Source organism: Bubalus kerabau, chromosome 16 (assembly GCF_029407905.1).
Source record: "Bubalus kerabau isolate K-KA32 ecotype Philippines breed swamp buffalo chromosome 16, PCC_UOA_SB_1v2, whole genome shotgun sequence".
Lineage (NCBI taxonomy): Eukaryota > Metazoa > Chordata > Mammalia > Artiodactyla > Bovidae > Bubalus > Bubalus kerabau.
The window spans coordinates 57,362,077-57,386,616 of NC_073639.1; the positions used below are offsets into that span (position 1 = coordinate 57,362,077).

The 24,540-nt window shown below is 48.4% G+C and overlaps 1 protein-coding gene across 2 annotated transcripts in view; it reads right to left on the minus strand.

The window, feature by feature from the left end:
- MLXIP (MLX interacting protein) overlaps positions 1-23,397 on the minus strand; it is a 56,917-nt gene extending 33,520 nt beyond the window's left edge. For both annotated transcript variants that reach the window (XM_055551013.1, XM_055551012.1), the window contains exon 1: positions 22,881-23,397. In XM_055551013.1, coding sequence (XP_055406988.1) covers positions 22,881-23,293 — 413 coding nt within the window. In that variant the 5' untranslated portion in view covers positions 23,294-23,397. The remainder of the gene's footprint in view (positions 1-22,880) is intronic.
- Positions 23,398-24,540: the final 1,143 nt, after the last annotated feature.

Consider the following 24,540-nt stretch of genomic DNA (forward strand, 5'->3'; position numbering starts at 1 on the left):
TCTGCTGGCCAGGAAGTGAAGCCTCCCAGCAACACTTGCCAAGAGCCTGTGTGAGACGCATCAGACTCTGTGTGGAGGACCGGGCACAAAAGCCAGGCTCTGGCCCTCGGACCTCGCAAGCTAATGGGAAAGTCAGAAATGTCTTGCTTTGAGGGAGCGAGGGCATGTGTGCAGGGCATGGAAACAGCAGGGCGCCCAGTGGTGGGTTCAGGATGGCTTCCTCAAGCAGGATGCCTGAGCTGAGTCTCCAAGACGGGAGGGACTTAACCCTGGAGAGGGGGTGTAGAGAAAACGGTTTCCGGCAGGAGGAATAAAGAGGTCTTTCTCAAAGTATCGGCAGTTATGGCTTCTGGTGCCCTGCCTCCTTCATTCTTAGCTTTGATGACGGGAGTTAAGAGTGTTGACTGTTTGGAGCCTTAAGTTCTCCACCTCACTGCTGCCTCCCCTTTTCTGGTGGGCTGGGGTCCGGTACAGTGGTTATACTCTTGGGAAAAGAAGAGAGCCGTGGAAAGTCAGCGTGTCTCTGTCTCACGCTCAGGTTCACTGTAATTTTCTGATTCATGGGGTCGCAAAGACTCAGACATGAAGAGTGATGAAACTGACTGACTGAACTGATAATCCAAAAAGACGATAGGGCAGGAGGAAGAGCTAGTTTCTCATACCAGTTATTTAAATAAAGCAGAATGAGGGTACTTCCCTGGGGGTCCAACGGTTAGGACTTTTCCTTCCAATGCAAGGGGCGCGGGTTCAATCCCTGGTCGGGGAACTAGATCTCACATGCCTCAAAGCCAAAAACACCAAAATGTAAAACAGAAGCAATGTTGTAACAAGTTCAATAAAGACTTAAAAAATGGTCCACATTAAAAAAAAAAAAAAAAAAACTTTAAAAAATTTTAATAAAAGCAGAATGAGAAAGAGGGGAAAGAGAGAGAGGAAGGAAAGAAGAGAGGGTAGGGTTTAGGAAAGGGAAGTTTTAGAAAGAAATCTCTTGTATTATTAGGGGTTTAGAGAGTAAGAGATAGAGGCACATTAAGCCAGCACAGCAGAAGGTCACAAATGTGACTGTATGGGCAGTGATTATAAACATGATGGCTGCTCTGCTACTGCCACTTTTCTGTTACCATTTTTTATAACAGAAAGATGAAAAACAACTGGAGAAGGAAAGACCCACATCCCAACTTAAAAAAAAAAAAGAACAAGTCCAAAGAACTAAAAGGAAACTCACAAATATAAAATAAATGGTCAAATTCAGGGAACAAATGATACACTACAGATCAAAGAGAGGCAAATTAAAACACCAGAGATGCCACTTTTTGGCTATCAGATTAACAGAGTTTTGAATGCACAGTAATAATGGTACCTGATATTTTTGTAAAGGTATAGCCATTTTTGGAAATCATTTGACAGTTTTTTCTGAAGTTAAACACACACTTTACACATCATCAAACATTTCCCCAAGAGAAATAAAAATATACGTCCACTCCAAGGCTTGTACATAAACATTCGTAGCAGCTTTATTCATGATAAAGCTGAAAACAATGAAAGGAAGACAAGCCAAATGTCTACCAACAGGTGAACAGATAAGCAGGTTGTGGTCTATCCAGGTAATAATACTGATACATGGAGCAACATGTATGACAGATGAGTTAAATATATGCTGAACAAAAGAAGTCAGATAAAAGAGTATATCCTGTATGATTCCATTTACACAAAACACTGGACAAACTTAAGCTACAGTGAGAGACAGAGATGGGGCAGAATGCCTGGGGAGGGTCCCGGGGAACCTTCTCGGGTGGTGGAAATGCCCTGTATCTGGGCCACAGTGGTAATACACGTGTACACGTGTGTGTATTTGTCAAAATTATACAGCTGCACATCTAAAAGGGTGAATTTTATTGTTTACATACTAAACCTCAATTGAGCTGATTTAGAATGACTTGGGTTCGATCCCTGGGTTGGAAAGATTCCCTGGAGAAGGAAAAAGCAACCTACTCCAGTATCCTTGCCTGGAAAAGTCCACGGACAGAGGAGCCTGGTGGGCTTCAGTCCATGGGGTCACAAACAAGACACGACTGAGCAACTGACTGAGCACACACATGTAGCTGCACATCTAAAAGCATGCATTTTATTGTTTACATATTAAACCTCAACAGAGCTGATTCAGAATTTAAAATTACAGTTATGAACAACCCAGAGCTGGGGAGGATATAGGCAAATGGGCTCTTACACACTGCTAGTGGGAATACTAGTCAGTACAACCTTTTTTTTTGGGGGGGGGGGGCGTGGGTAACAGCTTTATTGTGACATAATTCACATACAATTCACTTATTTGCAGTATCCAATTCAATGGTTTTAGTGCTCACAGAGTTGTGCAACTATCACCACAAGCAAATGTAGAATATCTTCACGACCTCAAAGCAACATTCTGTGCCCTTAGTCATCACTTCCCAATCCTGAACGACTGCTAATCCACTTTCTCTACATGTGCTCATCATGCAGGGTTCATAGAACTGGAATCACAAGTGTGGGTTTTTGTGACTGGCTTCTTCCTTAGCATGTCTGCAAGGCTTATCCATGTTGGAGCAAGTATATCATTCCACTTCGTGGCTGACTAATATTCCATTGAACGGACAGACACCATTTTGTTTATTTATTCATTAGCTGATGGGCATTTGAACTGTTTCTACCTTTGGGCTACCAGGAACACTGCTGCTAAGAACAGCTGTGTGCAGTGTCTTCCTTTCTCTCAGACACATACCTATGAGTGCGATTGCGGGGGCAAATGTCACCTCTATGTTTAAGTTTTTTTAGGAACTACTACGCTGCTTTCTACAACAGCTACACTATTTTACATTTCCACCAGCACTATAGGAAGGTCCCAATCTGTCTACATGCTCGCCAACATTTATCACAATCTAGCTGGAGAATGGCACCCCACTCCAGTACTCTTGCCTGGAAAATCCCATGGCTGGAGGAGTCTGGTAGGCTTTGGTCCATGGGGTCGCTAAGAGTCGGACACAACTGAGCGACTTCACTTTCACTTTTCACTTTCATGCATTGGAGAAGGAAAAGGCAACCCACTCCAGTGTTCTTGCCTGGAGAATCCCAGGGGCGGGGGAGCCTGGTGGGCTGCCGTCTATGGGGTCACACAGAGTCAGACACGACTGAAGCGACTTAGCAGTGGGTGTAAAGCAGGATTGCAATGTGGGTTTGACTTTCATTTCTCTAATGATTAGTAGTGTTGAACATCTTTTCACATGCTTATTGTGAAAGTGCTAGCTGCTCAGCTGTGTCTGACTCTTTGCAACCCCATGGCCTACAGCCCACCAGGCTCCTCTGTCCATGGAATCTTCCAGGCAAGAATACTGGAGTGGGTTGCTATTTTCTTCTCCAGGGTATCTTCCTGACTCAGGGATCGAACCCAGTTCTCCCACATTGCAGGCAGATTTTTTTTACCATCTACACCAGGGAAGCCCATATATCTATAATATCTTTGGAAAAACAACTATTCAACTCCTTTGCCTGTTTTTAACTGGGCTGTTTGTCTTTTTATTTTTGAGTTGCAGAGTTCTTTATATACTCCAGATGCATAGCCCTTATTGGATATATGATTTGCAAATACTTTCTCCCATTATGGGCTTCCCTGGTGGCTCAGATGGTAAAGAATCTGCCTGCAGTGCAGTAGACCCAGGTTCGATTCCCGGTTCAGGATGATCCCCTGGAGAGGGGAATAGCTACCCACTCCAGTATTCTTGCCTGGAGAATCCCATGGACAGAGGAGCCTGGTGGGCTACATACAGTCAGTCCGTGGGATCGCAAAGAGTCAGATACAACTGAGCGACTAACACTTTCTTTCTCCCATTATAGAGGTTGTCATTTTTTAAAATTTACTTTTAATTGGAGGATAATGCTTTACAATACCGTGTTGGTTTCTGCCGCACATCAACATGAACCAGCTGCAGCTACAGGTTCCCCCTCTTGACCCTCCCTCCCATCCCACCAACCCCTCTTGGTTGTCAAGCTGAGCAAAGGTTTGAGCTCCCTGTGGGTTGTCTTTTCTAATTGATACAACTTCTGAAAACCAGTCTGGCAACATATATCAAAGACTTCAGTGTGAATCTTTGATCTTACAGTTTTACTTTTAGGAGTGTATCTTACGAAAACAACTAAAGAAGCAGAATGAGAAGAGATATAAATAAGAACACTCATCAAAGTACTTCTTAAACTGAATCTTAACCCTTACCTCACACCATATGTAAAAACTGACTCAAAATGGAGCGCAATCCTAAATGTAACAGCTAAAACTACAAAACTTCTGGAAGAAAACCTAGGAAAAAAATCTTAGAGGTCCTGGGTTTGGCAAGATTTATTAAACAGAACACAAAAAAGCATGAACCATTTAAAAACAACAAGCATTGGCCTTTATCAAAAGTAAAAACTTTGGCTCTTTAATGATGGTACAGGTCTATTTTTACCTATTCAGGCATAGAAAAAGAGTAAAAAGGGAACTGTGACAAAATAAATAAACCCAAGAAGAATGTTTCAGAGGATTCTGTTCTTCTAATTCTGTCTTCCTGAAATGCCTGAATACTCCATTTGACAATGAGTATGCATTTCTATACAACAAGGAGGAGAGCTGGAAAGGAACCTTCATAAAACTATTTCCACTTTGAAAAGGGGAAAAAGTGAATTTCTTTCTCGTAATTATTAGAAAGGAATACTTAATTAGCCAGGGGACTTGGTTTATCATGTTGATCTGGAGTTTTTTTGTTTTTTTTTTTTTTTAATTTGCCACATTTCAGAAATGAGAACACACTGGCATTTTCTTAAGAGCTTAGTAGTCTTAAGATCTGCAGATAATTTCTTTCATACGTACAAGTTAACTCATCCAACAAATTTCAGTGATGTAACTGGATAACAATGGCTTAAAATTACTCTGTAAAAGAAGTTTAGAAGTATAGCATTATCTCACAACTAGCTGGAGCTTAATTTAGGTACACTGAAGAAAGTGAAAACAATTCAAGACAGATAGTAAAAGTCTGTGCACTTGACTCAGAGGAGAGTCTCTAAGCCCTCACTAAGTTAATTACTCTCATTTTACACTCAATTTAACAAGTTATGCAAACCAATGGAAAATGGGAGGCCCGGGATAAAAAGGGAACGGAAATGGCAAACTCACTGCAGAACGGGTGGCAGCCAACAGCCCGGAGGAGACGGGTCATTGAAGATTTGAAAACTCAGCTCTCTTGAGACTGAGAAGGTTGAATAGAGAAGTGAACACACTGCCTCGGTGCAACTTCATGAAGAAGCCACTATGGTGCTAGGACTACACAGGAAATAACACTCAGAAATAGGTTTCTAAATAATCAAGGAAGCACTGCAGGGACCTCCGTGGTGGTCCAGAGGCTAAGACTCTAGCTCCCAATGCAGGGGGCCTGGGCTCGATCCCTGGTCGGGGAACCAGATCCCACACCACAATTAAGAGTTCTCATATGGCAACTAAAAACCCCGCACACTGCAACGAAGATTGAAGATCCTGTGTGCCAAAACTAAGATCCAGCACAGCCAAATAAATAAATATATATGTATATTTTTAAAAGAAAGCATTGAAGATTATTACCAATTTGAGAGGGATTTCCACTTCCCATTAAGAATGGCTGATTTTATAAAAGAGATGATTAATGAAATAAACAACGGTGATCTGGAAAACTGGCTTGTATCAAAGGAAGCTCTAATCCTTGAGAGAAGGGCAAACAAATGAGTCATTTTTGCAAACATATTTTAATAGCTACCCACCCAACTTTAATACCACAAAATTCAAAGGACTGAACTAACGAAGCAGTTCAGTTCCATTGATAGGTTCTTCTGTTCTCCCCAAGCCCCTCATGGAGGCAGTTCCCAAGACTGTATCTAAGGGAGAACTAACGATGTGGACAAGGGCATTTTACATCACCCCTCCTGTCCATCCAGCTTTGTCCACCTCACAGACTCTCTGGCCTCTGCAGCTCCATCTTTGAGAAAACAAGCACTTGAACTTGTCTGTCTGGGGTCAGGGTCATTAAAAAAAAAATGTTTCTCATACTCTGCGTCTCTCCTAAGCTCTTCAAAAGTCATTTCGTGACCACACTGGACTTGGAGAGCTATCCAGATGCAGGGAAATGAAATTCCTGGCACTGGAAGCAAATGGAGGCCCAGGCTTTCCTGTGTGAGCTCCCTCATTCCCTCAGGAGTCCCTAGCGGCCTCACCCCAGCTGCTGGGATTTCCACAAAGACAGCCGGATTGGACTAATCTGACCACACAAACGTGGAACTGAATGAGGGGCAGAGGTACCAGAAAGGATCAAAACTCCGGGTGTCTGCCCCAGGCTCGAGGGACAGCATCCGGGAGTCCAGCCAGCCAGAGGAAAGATTTGCTCTCCAGATTAACCTGGCAGATTGAGGTATCGTACACAAGGTGGGGAGACGGTAGGCTAAAAGGTCACAGGGGAGGTCAGCTCGGCAACAAGGCTGCAGGCGGGGCACCTGGCCGGGAGAGGCGAGTGCCACGGGAGGTTGAGGCCATGAGCAGCAGCCTGGTTCTTAAAAGCTCCCTTCCTGCAAGAGGCCAAGACAGCCGAATTCCAGCTGGGGTCCAGCAGCAGTCTGGGACGCCGGCTGACCAGGAGCAGACTGTCTGCTCTGGATGCTTAACTGATCACCCGAGATGCTGCTCCACAGACAGGGCAAGGGAGAGCAGCTTCTCCCCTCTGGATCAGGCAGTCCATCTTTCACCTCCCCCCAGGAACGCTGCTGAGGTGGAAGAAAAACAGCTGTTACTGAGCACTGCAGCGATGGAGCAATTCAAAGTGAACCAACTGGTGCTTTATCCCAGACAATGATGGCTTTGTCGGCAGATTGCAACAGCCCAACAAACCCTGCATGCCCCTCTTCATTTCTATCTCTGGTCCCCAGGACTTGGAGACACCAGGCTAAACAGGGAAGAAAGTTACACTCAGAAACTAACAGCGTGTGACGCAACAGAGGCAGGCCAACTGCCATTCAGTGATGACATCACCCAGGCTGGCGTTCTGCAGTCGTGGGGCTCCTACTGCTCCCGGGACATATCTGAGTCTCACATACTGATGCGCTTCCAGGGATCCTGGCCAACAGAGAACACAGGGCTGAGCGTCAAGCTTGTTTACAGTGCTGCTAGGTCACTTCCAGTCCACTGGCTGGGCAGCTTGCTCGGGATAGCTTTTGCATTCAGTCCGGACTACCCTGTTATTTCTCTCTTGGTTTGCCCTAGCCAAGGAAACTCACTTGCCCTTAGATGGACACTGCTGTAACGACTCTGGCTTCCCAGATGGCACTAGCGGTAAAGAACCCGCCTGCTAGTGCAGGAGATGTAAGAGACACAAGTTTGATCCCTGGGTGGGGAAGATCCCCTGGAGAGGGAGATGGCAACCCACTCCTGTATTCTTGCCTGGAGAACCCCATGGACAGAGGAGCCTGGCGGGCTGCAGTCCATGGGGTCGCAAAGAGTCAGACATGACTGAAGCAACTTAACAACTTAGCACTCAAGAGCATTAGCACACTCAAGACCTCAGCTAGAGCCACTGAGCCGAGGTGGCTGCTCCCAGCTTTCCAGAAACCTGAAAGCTGCCACCCTCTAGGGCAGGAACCAGAGAAAATTCTCTCTGCAGGTAAGAGCCAGGGGGTGAGAGAGACCAGAAGATGACACCCGTATTTCTCACACCCCGCCCCGCCCTGCTCACTTAATCCATACTTTACCAATCACCTCAAACGACCACAAACACACCCATGGCTCCAGGGAGCCAGCAATTGGCAGGAAAATAGAGAAAAGCAAACAAACTTATCAGGCAAAAAAGCAGCTGGCTACATACAGGCTGTGCCAGCTTGACTGTAATCAGTAGGTCTCTGATTGGCTGCTGTGGGAAGGCCGTGCCCACCAGGTAAGTTTCCTCAGCACCACCTGCCTGCCGGCTCACAGGTACTGTGCTGGGACATCGTCAAGGACAAGCCAGGGGCTGAGCTGATAGCTGGGTTCTCTGCTTTTCTGAGAGCTTTTTTCCCAGGGAACAAAGTCTTCTGCCAAGGTTTCTTGTGGGGGAAAAAATTATGAAATTCAAAACCAAGAGGAATTGAAAACTGGTACAGTCACTAGGGAGCCAGGCTGGGAGAGAGCCAGGAGGCTAGAGCAGGCTCTGCTGGGCTAGGAGACGGGGGTCACAGTGAGGCGCTTTGGGCTAGGACGCAGCCAGTGAACCTGGATGCCCTGAGGGCAGCCAAGCCTTGCCACTGAGCCTCGGGAGTTGTAACAACCTCATCCAGCATTTAAAACATCACCTAAGTCCTCTGCCTTATATCAGACCCCGCCGCCACACACTCTTGCCATCAGTGTGGGTGGGCAGACAGACGGAACCACTGAAACCCCACAACAGATCAGGCTGACGAGTAAGGCTGCCAGAGAGCCAGAGATCAGCATCTCTGGACTTGATGGGATGGAAAGTACTTAAACTTTTCCAGAGAGTTGAGTGAGCTCTTCTTTCCATGTACCAAGTCATACCGGCATCTGTTCTGTGACTCGCAGGGACGTGCATCCACGTGGCTCCTGGTCTCAGGTGAGCGTGCCCCAGCTGGGCGGGCTTGCAGCTGGAACCACCAGCTTTCCTGAAGCTCAACGCTCTCTCCCTACCTCTGGAACAACAGAGGCTGAGTGCCAGCATCCTCCTGCTGGCAGGAGTGAGGAGCCCTGGCCTCAGGGTGGGGACGTGTGAGCTCGGCACGCACGCTGCTGTGGGGTGTGTCAGACACCCTCCCCTGTGTCCCCTGCCCCTCTGCAGGCTGGCACTGCAGCCAGCCTTCCTCTCTCCAGCCCGAGGCACAGAGCAAAGGCTGCTCCTGGGCTGCAACCTGCTCACCTCCACCCTCCACACATACCTCAGCCAAGCAGGCAGGGGCAGTGGACAGGCCGGGGAACCCTGACCCTTTTCTTCAAAGGTCCTGCTGAAAGGTTCTCAGGGAGAGAGTTCATCCAGTGAGGAAGGAGGAGGAGGCAGAAGGATGTTTTCAGAGAAAGTAGGGACAAGAGAAATGGAACAGGGGCTCAGGAACACAAAAATCATGTGAAATTGCTCTTAAGGTCCACCAGAGAGGGATTCCGTAAGTGACAGTATATCCACACAATGAAATACTACTCAGCCACTAAAAAATACTGCAGACGAGTATTTGGGAAAGGCATTCATGATCTGTTAAATACAAAAACAAAACACACTTACTCCACTCGAAAAATAAAAACCCCACAAGGTCTGAGAGAATAAACACCAGGTAAATGATGGTGGTTATCTGTGGGTATTGCGTTTGGGTTTTTTTTTCCTAGAAGGGGGCCCAGAAATACAGTCAAAATCCAAAAAGTAAGGTCCTAAGCTTAGAAGAGTAATACCCCCAACTTCTTAGTGAGTGTGGTTGCGACTGCTCTGAGAAGTACAAACTATTTCAATCTGGCTCAGGAGCAAAGTCGTGGCCTTTAAGAACCATAAAGCTACTTGCCAACACCTCTGTAGATCAGATCAAATATGGACAGAAACTTCAAGAGGTGGAAAGCCTCAGATCGTGTGGAAGGTGGCTGTGTGAGAACATTGTGTGTGTGTGTGTGTGTGTGTGTGTGTGTGTGTGTGTGCGCGTGCGCGCTGGGGGAAGGGTTCAAAGCAAGCACATCCCTTCCTTTCTTAACTACCTCAAACACACACACACACATAGTTAACTGCAAAGCAAGCCAGAGGCCTGTAACACAACGTCCAATGTGCAGGTTAGAAACTTTGAACAAGAGCCAAGTGAGAGGCCTCTTCTGTCTAAATTCAAGCTATAATTTTGTTTCAGCGACAACCAAATCAACTGTCTGGAGTTAAGTCAAATGATCATCCCTTTCCTCCACCCTGGAATCACCCTATGAAAACAGCCCTGCCCCAGGCAGGTCTGGTGGTGAAGTTAAGGGATAACAGTTAGAAATGGAATGTAAAACGATGAGTAACCCACTGTCCAAGAACTTCATGTGGAGAAGTGAAGTGAAGTCAACTCTCCACCCCCAAATCACGATCATTTAAAATAACTGCCCTGGTTCCTCATAACTCTACGAGTAACTGTCTACCAGGAGCACACACACCTCTGGGGTTTACCAGGAGGACAGTCTTGAATTTTGTTTTCAGAAGATGACGGTCCTCTGACTGTATGAACATGAACATTTCGGGAAGGTACACCTAAGAGTGAGAACACCTCACAAGATATCCCCTGTGCCAGGGCTGCCCTTGTGGCAAAGAGCACCACACACTCCTTCATCCCTTAGGCCAAGACTAAGTTCTAAACGAGACGCAACCGTGGGACTTCCCTGGCGGTCCGGTGGTTAAGACTCTGCACTTCCGATGCAAGGGGGGCGGGTTCGATCCCTGGTTGGAGAACTAAGATCCCACATACCATGCGGCACAGCCAAAACAGATTTTGAGAATAAATTAAAAAATAAAAAGAAAGGCCAATAGATAAACAGATGCAACCGAGATTAAACTCATTTCCCTAGAATTCCTAATACTTGAACTCAGACCCAAGGTAGAAATGGAAATGCAGAGTTCACATACAAATTCAGATTTCTTCCAATTTTCAAATATGCCAGTCCTCGTAAGACTGAGCTCACGTTCCCAAACAGCTAGAGTCACCTGGAGCTGGGTGATGGCTGCCCCCCTGTAGAGCCGGCAGGTGCCCACCAATTCACCACAGACCGCCCCCCTCAGCCTGCTGCCCTTCCAGCAGGCAGGCCTGGTCAACTGCAGTTTATAGTTGCAGGGTTTTCATAATAAGTAAGTGCTTGTCTGTAACCATGACTCCATCAGAAGCCAGAAAATAAAAGACAGCAAATGTCCTCTTTGCCTTACTGATGACCCACACTTTTATCTCCTGACCCTTGTGGGCATTTGACTTTGTGACCCCCTGACCCAGACAATGTTAAAAGGAAAAAAGGCCTTAACAGGATAACCTTAGGGTGATTTGTGGAGCTTTGAGGTAACCTGGAGAGCCAAATTCCTGAGTCGATTTTAATCTAGGGGAAATGCTCAGGGTAGGTCACCTTCCCAAGCAGTCTCTCACTTACTGTACACAGAAGAGATGGAAGACAGAGGCTCTTGGAACTCCTAGACACTGACATATTTAGCATTTAAGATCTCAAATACGACTCCCTAAAGATAATGTTGAAAAACTAAATGATTTGGGTTTTCTGTTGGTATTGTTTTTTATTGGAGGATAACTGCTTTATAATATTGTGCTGGCCTCTGCCATACATCCACATGAGTCAGCCACAAGTACACATATGTCTCCTCCCTCTGAACCGCCCCCACCCCCTCCCCATCCCATCCCTCTAGGGTTGTCACAGAGCACTGGGTTGAGCTCCCTGTGTCACACAGCAAATTCCCAGGTGCTCTCTGTTTCACATATGGTAATGTGTGTGCTTCCGTGCTATTCTCTCAATTCGTGCCACCGCTCCTTCCCCTGCTGCATCCACAAGTCTGCGCTCTATGTCTGTGTCCACTGCTGCCCTGCAAATAGGTTCATCAGTACCATCTTTCTAGGTTCCATATTCATGCGTTAATGTCCAATATCTGTCCTTCTCTTTCTGACTTACTTTACTTTGTATAATAGGCTCTCAATGGAATACTATTCAGCTACAAAAAGAAGAATGCATCCAGGTCAGTCCTAATGATGTGGGTTTTTTTTTTTTTAATAACAGCTTTATTGAGACATGATTTACACACCAAAAAATTCGCCTTTTAAAAGTGTTCACTGGTTTCTAGTATAGTCACAATACTATAAAACATGACCATCATCCTAAAAGATTCCTGCTTTTCCCCAGTATTCCCCTCTTCAACCTCCCTCACAGGCAAGTACTGATCTGATTTTTTTCCACTGCAAATTAGCTCTGCCTTTTCTAGAACGTCACATAAACGGAATCAATATCTAATCTCTTGAGTAAGACTTGCGTCACTCGACGTAATGTTTCTGACACATACCAGAAGCTTGTTCCTTTTTATTGCTCAATACAATTTACTCCTAAGGCTGTATCTCTCAAATACACAAGGTCCATGGAAGAAAAATAAGATTGGTACATAAGAATAAGATTGGTCATTCTAGTCTAACCCCCGCGTCCCCTCTCACTTTTTTCCTTCCTTTACAATTAAAGACCTCCCGACTTCCAGGGCCGAGTGACGTGCTCCCCGCCAGCCGCAGCACGTCTAGCGGTGCTCGGCCCGTCGTCTCTCCACCACAGTCCCTGCAGTTCCTCGTTTCACCCTGTGAGGGAGTCCCTACAGAATCTGTACGAGAACTTTACTACAGAAAATGGAATACCAACATCCAAACAACGAAGCTACTAGGCTTCCCCCAAAAACATGCCTGTCAATGAACGGATAAACAAAACGCGGTACAATGACCCAGTGGAATACTGTCCAGGAATCGAAAGGAACAAGACATGGATGCACACTGTAAACACAGATGGACCTCACCACCTCATGCCAAGTGAAAAGAGCCAGACGCAAAAGGCCACATACAGTACGATTCCATTTACATGAAATGTCCAGAAAAGGCAAGACAAGCAGATTACAGACACAGAAAGCAGATTCACGGTTGTCTGGGGTGAAGGCAGGACCTGGGATTAAACATAAAAGAGCATGAGGGATCTTGGTGGGGTGACGGAATGTTCTAAAACTGGATTCCAATTATGGCTACACAACAAAAAGGAAATCAATGACCAGCACACGTATAGCGACCGCATCTTAAGGTACATGAATCCCATCTTGATAAAGTTGTTAACACCAACGATAACATAAACTCGTCTGCACAAGTGGAAGAAAGTCCTGCTCCAAGGCAGAGAAAGATTCGTTTAATAATGTGAAGAAGAAGAACAACAACAAAATAATAATTATTTAAAGAACAGAGGAGCCTGGGTAAAAGGCCCCACTACTCAGCTGGAAAATCGCTGTTTCAAACAGCAAGCTAATATAATCATGCACTGTTTTAAGAACTCGTTGAAAGGGTTTCATTCTAATAAATAAGAGAGATTTATAAATTCACTTTCTCTAGAAAGCATAGTATCTAGCTCTCTGGGCTGGTCCCAGAAGATGAGGCAGTCCATTTGCAAATGGGCCAGTGACCACCTGAGCACAAGAAGGGGTTCTTTAGGTTGTTTTTTAAAAGCCAGAATATTGGGGAAATATCTGGAAACTAGTTTAATTCTCCTACTTTCTACCGAAGCAGCTGTTTTTTGTTTGATGACTGTCTGTCCCATGGTGACGGAACACAAGAGGCCGTCATCTTCCCTGATGGCCTGTGCCCATAAGCCACAGAGGAAAGAAGTGGTAACTAGCTTTCAGAACAGACCCTCCTACGCACACAATAGTCCTCACAGTGCAGCAGAGCGAACCAAGTCCCCGCGGGTGCCCTCTCCAGTGCCGTTCCCACCAGCAGCCTGGTTCTCCCTGACATCCCTTTCTGAGCTCTTTACTTCCTGGCCTCACTCTTCACTGTTCTTCAACTGGATTCTTTTTTGTTTTCTTTTCTTTTTAACTTTTACACTATCACTTCTGAGACTCAAAAGCTATCGACAAGGAATTCTGTTTCCGGAATTATTCCTCCAGATCTTGGACGTCCTTCTAGAGCTACCAAATAACCCTTTCCGCTGTGCCTCCTTCTAGAAGGCTTTTCTGATGGTGCAGTCCAACCCTAAACACACCAGGGATGCTCAATTTGGAGATGTTTCCTTGTAGGGCATTCAAGACCAGGTAGTACTCTTCTACCACAACCAAACCCAAGGGAATAAAAATATCGTCTGGGATATGAGAGTATCTATTTCACAGAAAACAAAAACCACTGCCATCCCAAATACAAGCTCAAAACGCCAAAACTTCCCATGGCCAACTGGTCCCTTACAAGGCACAAGAAAGGTTAGGGAGATGAGATGGAGCAGCCAGGACAGAAGAAAGAATGCCGGTACTCTGGGGACAGTGATGGCCTCCCTGGACTGCAGCGCTCCCAACACTGACAGCCCCTCGCAGCCCCCTCTTAGGGAGCTGCCCCACCCACAGCCCACGCAGCCAAGTCAAGCGCACGGCGCAGGTCCTCAACACAGTTCACATTCGGCACACAGCTGACGGGGCTCCCTGGCTTCCTCGTTTCAGTCACAGCCCCCACGGCTCAGACCAAAACCCTCAGGGCCACTGCTGATTTTTTGCTTACACCCCCACATCCTTTCCACTGGCAAGCCCAAACCCGCCCTGCATCCATGTACGTCTCACCACCTCCTGGCCACCATTCTGGTATCAGTTCCCCTGGCCCTCCTGTCCCCTGGTCCCCACTGCACAGACTCAACAAGCCAGACGTCCAAAGCAATGAACGGAATATCCTAACCTCCCACCCCCCAACCAAACCCATCTCCCCCTCTCCTCCCCAACATTCACCCTGCCCTCAACCTGCTGGCCACCCTGGCCTTCCCAGCCTGGGAATGTGCCTGATCCTTCCACCTTGGGCCTCTGCCTTGGGCTCGTCCACCGCCTGGAATGACTGCCCTCGGCTGGCTCCCACTCACCACTCAGGTTTCAGTTCAACCTGAAATGTCAGCCCCTCGGAAGACTTCTCCGACCCGCCGAGATAGAGTGTCCGCCTGCCCTCCCCCACCCGCTATCACTTTCCATCTTCTGGTGTGGTTGATGTTCTTTGCAGCAGGAACGATATAAATCTGATTTGCTTACTGATTCCCTCAACTGACTATAGACTCCATGACTTTACAATACCTGTAAGTCAGTTATTGTGCCGGACGCCTTAAACACGCACATAGCTGTGCGCCACATACATCTCGATAAAACTCAAACAACAAAAAGAATGTGCACGCCATGTCTTGTTTACTGCTGTATCCCCAAGGGCGAGAACAGGGCCTGGCACCCATCGGAGGCTTGATTAATACTTTTGAAAGGAAAGGGCATCACTGGACGCTCTGGGGCTAGACGCACGCTCTGGGGTCCCTGAGATTCTGATCAGAGAGGGCGGGGCCTACTGGCCTCCCTCTCCAACACCTAAGCTGGAGACGACGGGCTAATTCAATTAGACAACTGGCATAGAGCACTGATGGTAACAGGAAGCTCTGAGCAGGTCTGTGTGCGAAACTCAGGCCACCCACAAGCTCCTGTCAGGCAGATGCAGAAACCCCCAGAGGCAGGGGCTTTGAAGCAGAGGAGAGCAGAGGCAGGTGAAAGCGCCAGCTGGCAGCAGCAGAAGTAAGATCCCAAAGCAAAGCAGGGTCTGAGAGAGGAGCTGAGTCACTTATGTGGGTAAGCCTTAAGGAAAGGGCAAGCTCCCTCTGCTGAGGGCCCACCACAGCCCGGGACCCCTCCAGAATCCAGAGGTCTGGAAGTCCTGGGAATCCTGGAGGTTCATGAACACACTTCCTGATCCCCGCAGTAAACCCCCATTGCAAGGGCCAGCTTGAGACGGGCCCTGATTCCTACGGCCAAAAGGGCTCTGCCTAAAACTCAAGCCCTGTGGCTCGGAATTCTAACCATAGACAGAACTCCAACAAGATAGAAAATATCACCTAAGATATCTGCTGTCTGAACTACACATATTAGACCCAAGAAGTAACTCAATTATGGGCAATAGGAGCTCACACTCTGAGTTTTTCATCAGCCATATATGAATCCTTAAAGATATGTGCTGTTAACTTTCTACAGTACCCTTATTCTAGGAACTGTGCTGGGGCAACAGAATAAGACCACTTTACAGACTCCCTTTTACAATGAGGGCCCTCCTATCATTAGATCGCCTGAAGCAGGCACTTCGCTAATACACTTTGCACAGTTTGACACGACGGCAGAGTGTGCTCAGCTCTTCTGTGGGGGAAGGAGTCTGACGGAAGACTTTTAGACCTGGGTTATGGGCTTAAAAACATCACCTGGAGACACTGTTGAGGACGTCCCCAGGTGGCAGAGTGGTTAGGAACTCACCTGCCAACGCAGGCGACATGGGTTCAATCCCTGCTCCAGGAAGGTTCCACATGCTGCAGAGCAATGAAGTCTGTGGGCCACAACTGCAACAAGAGCAGCCTCTGCAATGAGAAGCCCATGAAGACTAGAGAAGGCCCATGCAAAGTAACGAAGACCCAGTGCAGCCAAAAATAAAAGTAATTAATTAATTAAAAACAAAAAATTATTGAAACCAGTCTGTATTAGTTTCCAACTGCTGCTGTAACAAATGGCCACAAATTAGTGGCTTAGAACAATGCAAAGTTACTGTCTCACAGTTCTGGAAGGGGTCTCCAGAACTGGGGCTAAAAGCAAGATATGCGCAGCGCTGGCTTCCAGGACTCCAGGGCAGAATCTGGCTCCCTGCCTTTTCTAGCTCCTAGAGGCTGCCCGTGTTCCTTAGCTCATGGCCCCTTCCTCATCTTCAAAGTCAGCGACTTCAGGCCAACTCCTCCTGCTAGTTCTCTCTTCTGCTTTCCTCTTCTTCTTTTAAGGACCCTTGAGACTACACTGGGCCCACCCAGGCAATCCAAAATCATCTCTCCATTTTAGACGCAGCTGATTAGCAACCCTACTTCCTCTCTGCCATGTGATCGACCGTATTCGCAGGTCCCGGGAATGAGCATGTAGACATCCTGGGACACCATTCATCTACCTCCCATCTCAGGTTGTGTGGGCCCCCCCAATACAAACACCATCCCGTTGTCCCACTCTACACCAGCACCCCCTAGACAAGCATTCCACTGAGGGGGTTTTTCTTTATGCATCTGAAGAGAAACAAGGTCCACCAGAGGAGAGTTTATGATGTTGGCCACTAGGCCCCTGAGTTTCCCTGTTCAATTCCATATATTTATCTTAACCGCCTAGTATATTCCAGACACTGTGAGATTCCACGAGAAAGTCAAAGGTGAAGAGAGCAGGAAAATCACGTCTATGTAAATAAAGATATGAGGCACAATCAATAAGGTCGTGGATTTGCCTGGCATCGAGGGGTTCACTCCCTTTGAGAGGGACCACCGGGCCATGGGCACTTGAGTCGAGGCTTGAGGGAAGGGCAGGATCTCACCAGTGGGGCAGGGCGGCACGAGGAAGGGCATGGGGTGGCCTAAAGGCACTTGTTTTCCCCGTCTTGGTTCCCCTCTTCCAATCCTACAGGAACTAACACTTCTACCTTCTCTCTTACAGAGCTGCACGCTTCTGTGAGCAGACGAGGAGAAGACTTTTCAGCTCCAGAGACACCACCTTGGATGAGCTGCCTCACCTCCCAGCAACAAGGCAAATTAACTTTGTGCCTTTTTTTTTTTGGTTTGAAAAATATGAATTCCACCAGCACCTGCCTGAGAGGGCTACTGAGACTTAGGATAACATAGAGACTCTAGGACACAGTAGTTGCTCAGTTAGTGTGAATTTCCTTCCATCTAGCGAATGACTTCCCTCCATCCTCTCTTCCACCTCCTTTCCCCAGGCTCTTCCCAATCTGATTACCCTTCTTTGCCCTTCCATCAGGATGGCAATCACCCAGCCAGCCTCTACATAAACAGGAAATTTGTCCTGGACCACCAATGAGAAGAGCACAGGGGAATTCTTGGACTTTCTGGGAAGGTGGATCGTAACTTCTGACAGGTAACACAGGGAAGGGGAGATACGTATGAAACCCCTATGACACGGGAAACTGTCCACACTGATCCCGATTATGCCAACACACACACACACACAGACTCACACTCTTCTGGCTTCGGGACCGTCCTCACTGCTGCTGTTAGACCTGGTTCACGTTGTTTATCACAGCCCTTGCTAACTGTTCTACAACTGCCTGTTTATCTGTCCCCCACTCCAAGTCTGTGAGCTCCTGGAGGATAGAGACTATTCCTTCTCATCTCTGGAGCCCTCACTCCAACCCAGCACGGCCCTTTAATAGACACTATATAATGATTCAAGACCAAAGAAAGCCCAAGAGGAGAGAAACTGCTTCTCTTTGGCATGGTTGCAGAAGAGTAAAACCAATTTAGTCATCTGTGTGAATGGTTCTCATTTACAACTAGTTACCATGCGCAGGACTAGAAAGTTCTTCCTTGGAAAACTTAACATTTAGAGGACAATTGCTTTAAACCTTGAATCCTTGTCTGTCAGGAACAGTGGGTAACTATTCATATGTATAGTCCATCCTAAAGGAAATTAGTCCTGAATATTCATGAAGGACTGATGCTGAAGCTGAAGCTCCAACACTATGGCCACCTGATGCAAAGAACCGACTCATTAGAAAAGACCCTGGTGCTAGGAAAGATTGGAAGCACAAGGAGAAGGGGACGACAGAGGATGAGATGGTTGGATGGCATCACCGACTTGATGGACATGAGTTTGAGCAAGCTCCGGGAGTTGGTGATGGCCTGGTGTACTGTAGTCCATGGAGTCGCAAAGAGTTGGACACAACTGAGCGACTGAACTGAACTGATACATACATATACAGGGCTACAGTTTGGAAACTTGTATCTTACAGATCCAAATTTAAAGGTTTCCTCGATTATCCACTGGAGCAGAGATCCACTGTCCAGGCACTTCCCTGGGGGTCCAGCGGCTAATACACCACACTCCCAATGCAGGGGGCCCAGGTTCGATCCCTGGTCAGGGAACTAGATCCCACATGATCTAGCAACTAAGAGTTCATATGTTGCAACTAAGAGCTGGTGTAGCCAAAATAAATTTTTGAAAAGAAAGAAAGAAAAATAATTAAAAAAAAAGAAAGAAATCTACTGTCCAGAAAGCTACTGTTTAATCTCTAAATACATAACAGAATTGTCTCTCCCCTCACCCCACAGATATTTACACCAAAGGTCCCTAATAAAGTTACATAAAAAGGTAGAGAAGCGAAACCAAAACCAAACCCAGAAAGCTATCTACTAGATGTGTTCAGAATCTGCGTGGGTGATTTACATGTGTGACTTTCCTCACAATGTTAAGAGGGAAAGAGCCATGAACTATGTTCTAGAGGACATAGCTCCACTGTGGGGCTTCAGAGAGTATGGACAAGCCAAGAATGCATCCATTTAGCATCTGTCAAGCAGGCATTTAAAAGCCACATTAAAGACCCCAGTTAGATATGTTACTTCCCTTAGTTTATGGGTGAGTAACTTGGGCTCCTAAAAAATGTCAGCTGAATGATGATGCAGAAGGGATTCAGCCCATTAAACCCCCTGTTGCTTCTTATTTGCCAGGTACTAGACCCATTCTAATCCCAGGGATGGGGGAGCCTGGTGGGCTGCCATCTATGGGGTCGCACAGAGTCGGACACGACAGAAGCGACTTAGCAGCAGCAGCAGACCCATTCGTGGGGTTTCCCTGATGGCTCAGCAGTAAAAATCCACCTGCAATGCAGGAGACACAGGAGACGTGGGTTCAGTCCCTGGGCCAGGAAGATCCCACGGAGGAGGAAATGGCAAACCACTCTAGTATTCTTGCCTGGAAAATCCCATAGACAGAGGACCCTGGCAGACTACAGTCCATGGGGCCGCAAAGAATCAGACACGACTGAGAAGGCAGGCAGACCCATTTATAGACATTATCTTAGTTATAAGTTATACTTATAAGTTATAAGTATAATTATAAGTTATACTTATCCTCACTTCCATCCTGCAGGGACACCATACGCTCCCCACATCCCTAGTGGTGGACAGGAAGCTTTAGAGAAGGCAAACCATGAATTTCTAAGCTCTGCCTTGGGGAGAGGCAACTTCTGCCTCTTCCAAACATCCCAACAATTGACCTCACACTGCAGGACCAAATCAAGACGTTTCACTACAGGGGGCTTTTCTTAGCATCATGGTGTGGGAAGGATGTGGATTTTAAGGCCAGCTACAGGAAGCTGGAATCCATCCACACTGTTACCTGTCCAGGTGGACCATGGGGCACCCCACATTTTTCCCAGCCAAAGTCAGTCTTGCCAAAGACCCTTTAGCAGTTCACGACTTTGCAAGTTCAGGGACAGATCATATCAGAGTCCCTAGTCCACTTCACACGACTGGGGAAAAAACAACCACAACTTCCCCTGCCCTTAGTTCCTCCCCCCAAAGAGCTGCTGAACCTCATCTGGAAACAGCTGGGAGGCAGCAGTTAACAGGAAACCAAGCCCAAAAAAAAAAAAAGCACAGAGTGTACCAGGGAGAGTTAGGCGGCTAGAACGAAGAGGCCGGGGGACCGACAGGAAGCTGAAGTCAGAAAGAGCCCAGGCCAGAAACAGACAGAAGAGGAGGAGGCCCAGTGGCCAGGAGAGGGAGAAAACCTGGAAAACGGGGGTGAAGGCTCAACATGGCCCTGAAAGGGGAGTGAGGCCACCTCTGGGGTTGTTTTCTTTCCCCTCTGCCCCCCATATCGCAACCCTCCTTCTCTGAAAGCCAGTGAGCAGTCTTCGCAGGATAGCTGAGGTCAGAAACATTTGTTCTTATGCTGCTTTCTGGGCCAGAGGCTGCGGCCCAGATAACTGGTTTTGAGTCCTTCTCCTGTCAATCTGTACCCACGTTCCACGCTGCCAACTAAATTCTGGGGCCACCCAGATTAGCCTCACGCAGAGAGGAACACGACGAGCATCTTCATGAGAAATTACTAGGCAGATGCCCAATGGGGGACCCGCAGTGGCAGGAGACTCTGCATGCGGAATGACAGCAAAGCTGGACAGACAACCAGCAGGGCTGGAGGTCTCAAAGAACAAGGTAAGCCTCAAACCAAACTAAGCGTGCATTTTGCAACCAAGAGAGTTAAATGAGCAACGGCTGGCTGCCAAAATATTTTCAAAAGAAGTGGAAAAAAAAATACCATTACTAAAATTCTTTGGTGTCATTTAATAATACGCCTTCAGGTTATCCAAACTGAGGGCAGAGGGCAGACTGGTTTATTTACCCTTTAGCAGAGCTTAGGTGAGCTCTTCGGCCCTTGCCTCCTGCACTCCATCGCCCATTCTCTATTTGTATGCGGAGAAGTTGAAATTAAAATAAAGGCGAGGATTAAGTTTGCTTAATAGAACACATTCCTATCTTTCACCTCCAGGTTTGTTTGGAAGCCCTCTCTTTCTGTATGCTACAGTCGAGTCGAGTTTGATTCCAACAAAGAGCTCAAAATTTGAGACCGAGTAAGCAGGGCTAACCCTGGAGGAGGAAATGGCAACCCGCTCCCATATTCTTGCCTGGAAAATCCCACGGACAGAGGATCCTGGCGGGTTACAGTCCGTGGGGTCGCCAAGAGTCAGACACAAGCGAGCATGCACGGACGCACGAAGCAGGGCTAAAAGCAGGCAGAGGGCTGAGACCTCAATACAATTTGGGTTTAAAAAAAAAAAAAATCTAAAAAAAAAAAAAAAAAAAAAAAACATCTTCACAGGCTTGGTGCCAGCTCAAACTGGCAAGACCAGAGAATCAGAGCAGAGCCTAACCAATGTGCCACGCAAAGCGGGTGGGAGGAGAGCTCTGGGTAACGTACTGCAGCCATGTGGCAAACAAACCATCAGGGAAGCCTTCAAGAGAGGAAATGGGGGCGGGCAGAGTGGGGGTGCGTTTCAGGAACATAACAAAGGAACAAGTTGACTAATCATTTATTCCAGAGGGGGAAAATGCCACCAGGAGCTATGTATATCTAGCGTTTCAGCTTCAGGTAAATGTATAACTTGGGTATATTCGGGGCTCACTGCTATCCAAAAAAATGGGGGGGGGGTGTGTGGAGGGAAACGTTCGTACTCCTTGTGATACTGCTTCCGGAGTCTCCAAGGAAACTTTGCGCTGCCTGCAGCAGACACCTAAGACAGCCCCAGCCAGTCCAGTTACTAATGCAGTAATCTCCACTCTGCTGAGATCCTATCGTGAGCTTTGTGCAGGGCTGGGCTGCTCCGCACTGCAGCTCCTCCAAAGAAGTTCTGTTTCCGAGGCAGAAGTTATCTGAAGCAAATACCTGACAAATACTGAGAAAGGGAGAGTGGAAGGGCATTTTAAGCCCTGAGGTTAAACCCAGGCATTTCTGTGACTTGGGGTAAAAAAGAGATCTCCGCCTAGAGCCAGAGCCATAGATGAGGATGGTGTCTGGGATGCCTGACCTAAACATCTCCAAATTATGTTTCAGGGCCAGCCCAAGGAGCCTCCAACTTGCCAGGGGGACAGCCTCCACCATCAAGGGCTAGGGCTTCAAGTTTTCCTAGGAGGCACTCAGGGACCCTCCCAAATGTGGGTGGGGGGAGGGCTTCCCAATCAAGAGGGTGTGAGGGAACCCAGCCTCCCTCACAATAAGAAAACTAGCTCACACTTCGGGAGCAACTAAGTATGTGCCAGGTGCTGAAATAAGCACTTTACCTATCTCATTCCATCCCCACAGCAGCCAACGGAGGCAGGTAATACTGTCACCCTCTATAAAGGAGGAAACGGGCTCGCAGATTTTACACAATCAGTAAACCAGCGCTTAACCACCCTGGACAGGTGGTCCCACTACTCCCTATTGCCGGAAACACACAAAGCTTTGGGGGGAAGGGTGGATAAAGTCTAATAACACGAGATATAGCCTGTATTTACACCTTTTTCTAGTCTGAAATCAGTGGCCTCGGGACATTGGTGGCGAGGGGGGGGGGGGGTGCCTAGCTGGGGAACGTGAAGCCGGAAGAACTTAAGCCCTTGCAGACAGGGAAAAGGCCAGGACCTCCACCCGTCTCGTTTCCACTCGGGACCCCAGACCCATAAACCCACCGGATGGGGGAAGACCCAAAGGGAATGCCTGAAGCTAAGAGGTCCCCCGGCGGCAGCCCTCCACGCTTGTTTTGTCAAAGGAGCCCCGCTCGAGAGGTGGGGCCGGCCGGGTTCCTACCTGTAGGCCAGGGTCATGCACTCGAAGAGCTTGGTGAGCGAGGCGTCGATGGACAAGTGGCAGGAGCTGGTCTTGCCGAAGCTGTAGGTCTGGCACGTCTGCTTGTTGACCGTGTCGAAATCGTAGCCCTTCTTGGGCGGGTGCTCCCGGTGCGGCGACGACACCATGAAGTGGCCGCTGTGGATGATCTGCTGGCGGCGCGGAGGCTCCTCGCGGCCCGACCCGGCCTTGGGCGGCGGTAGCGCGGCGCTCGCCTGGCCCCTGGCCGGGGTGGCTGCGCCGGAGGCGGGCGGCGGGGACGGTTCATCCGTGTCAGAGTCGTCGTCGTCCTCGGGCACCTGGGGCTTCAGCAGCACGGCGCGGCCCCGACTGCGGGGCCGGCTCTGGGAGCACATGAAGACGTCGGCGGCCATGGGGGGGGCCCGGCCGGGGGCATCCCCCGGGGCGCGGGGCGACGCAAGGGAGCGAGCGAGACGGGCGCCGGCCCGGGCCGGCCCGCGCGCCGACTGTCCGCGAGCCCGCGGCGGGGCGGGAGGGGGAGGGCGCGGGCCGACAGGGCCGCCTCGGCGCCGGCCCCGGCGTGACGTCACTGGCGCGTCTCGGCCAATCGGGCGCCCGCGTCGGCCTCTTAAAGGCGCAGGGGTCCTTTCCGTAGCTGGGCGGACAAAAAAGGGGGGGGTGGGGGGGACGGGGAGCCGGAGGCCACGCCTCCCGGCCCCGCCCCTAGCCATCCCTTTCCCTTCGGGGTGCTGCGGGACATGGTAGCCAGGTGGTGTCATTCGCCAGTGTCTTGGCCTAAGAGAGGCGTTGGCCAAGCAGGTCGTGCAGATCCCGCCTCACACTCCCGGGAATGGCTCTGCCGCCTCGCCGCGGCCGGACGGGCGCTCCACGTGGTGGGTGGGGGTGGCGCTCCTTCCCCCTCCCAGGCCCCGCTTTCTCCTGCAGGGCCCGGAACTGTGTCCTAATGGCTCTTCCGAGATATTGCTGGGCCCTGAGGGTTTCGTCCCCATTTTATTGGTGAGAAGACAGAGTCGCTGAATACCAACGGGATTTTCTAACGCGAAAGCAAGATCACTAACACTTCTCACCTTCGCATAAGTAAAAACTAGCTCTTTAGTTAAGGCACTTTCCCAGTACATCGCAATCTGTCAGTGGCAGACCCAGCCACCAGCTCCTTTAACTACAACTCAAAATACTGTCATTATTGTTAAGATCTTAAACTTGGAAGGCGAACCAGCCCCTGCTAACTGCTAAGTCACTTCAGTTGTTTCCGACTCTGTGCGACCCCATAGATGGCAGCCCACCAGGCTTCCCCGTCCCTGGGATTCTCCAGGCAAGAACACTGGAGTGGGTTGCCATTTCCTTCTCCAATGCATGAAAGTGAAAAGTGAAAGTGAAGTCGCTAGCGACCCCATGGACTGCAGCCTACCAGGCTCCTCGGTCCATGGGATTTTCTAGGCAAAAGTACTGGAGTGGGGTGCCATTGCCTTCTCTGAAACCCTTCCAAAAGGGGAAATTCTGAGCCATAATTTTCTTCTCTGTCAAATGGGGATTCCTATGCCTCAGAAAGTTGTGACAATTTAAAAATGACTATAAAGTGCTTTGCACAGTGCCAAGCAAAGAATGAGCACGAAATAGACTACAAACTGAAGGGACTGAA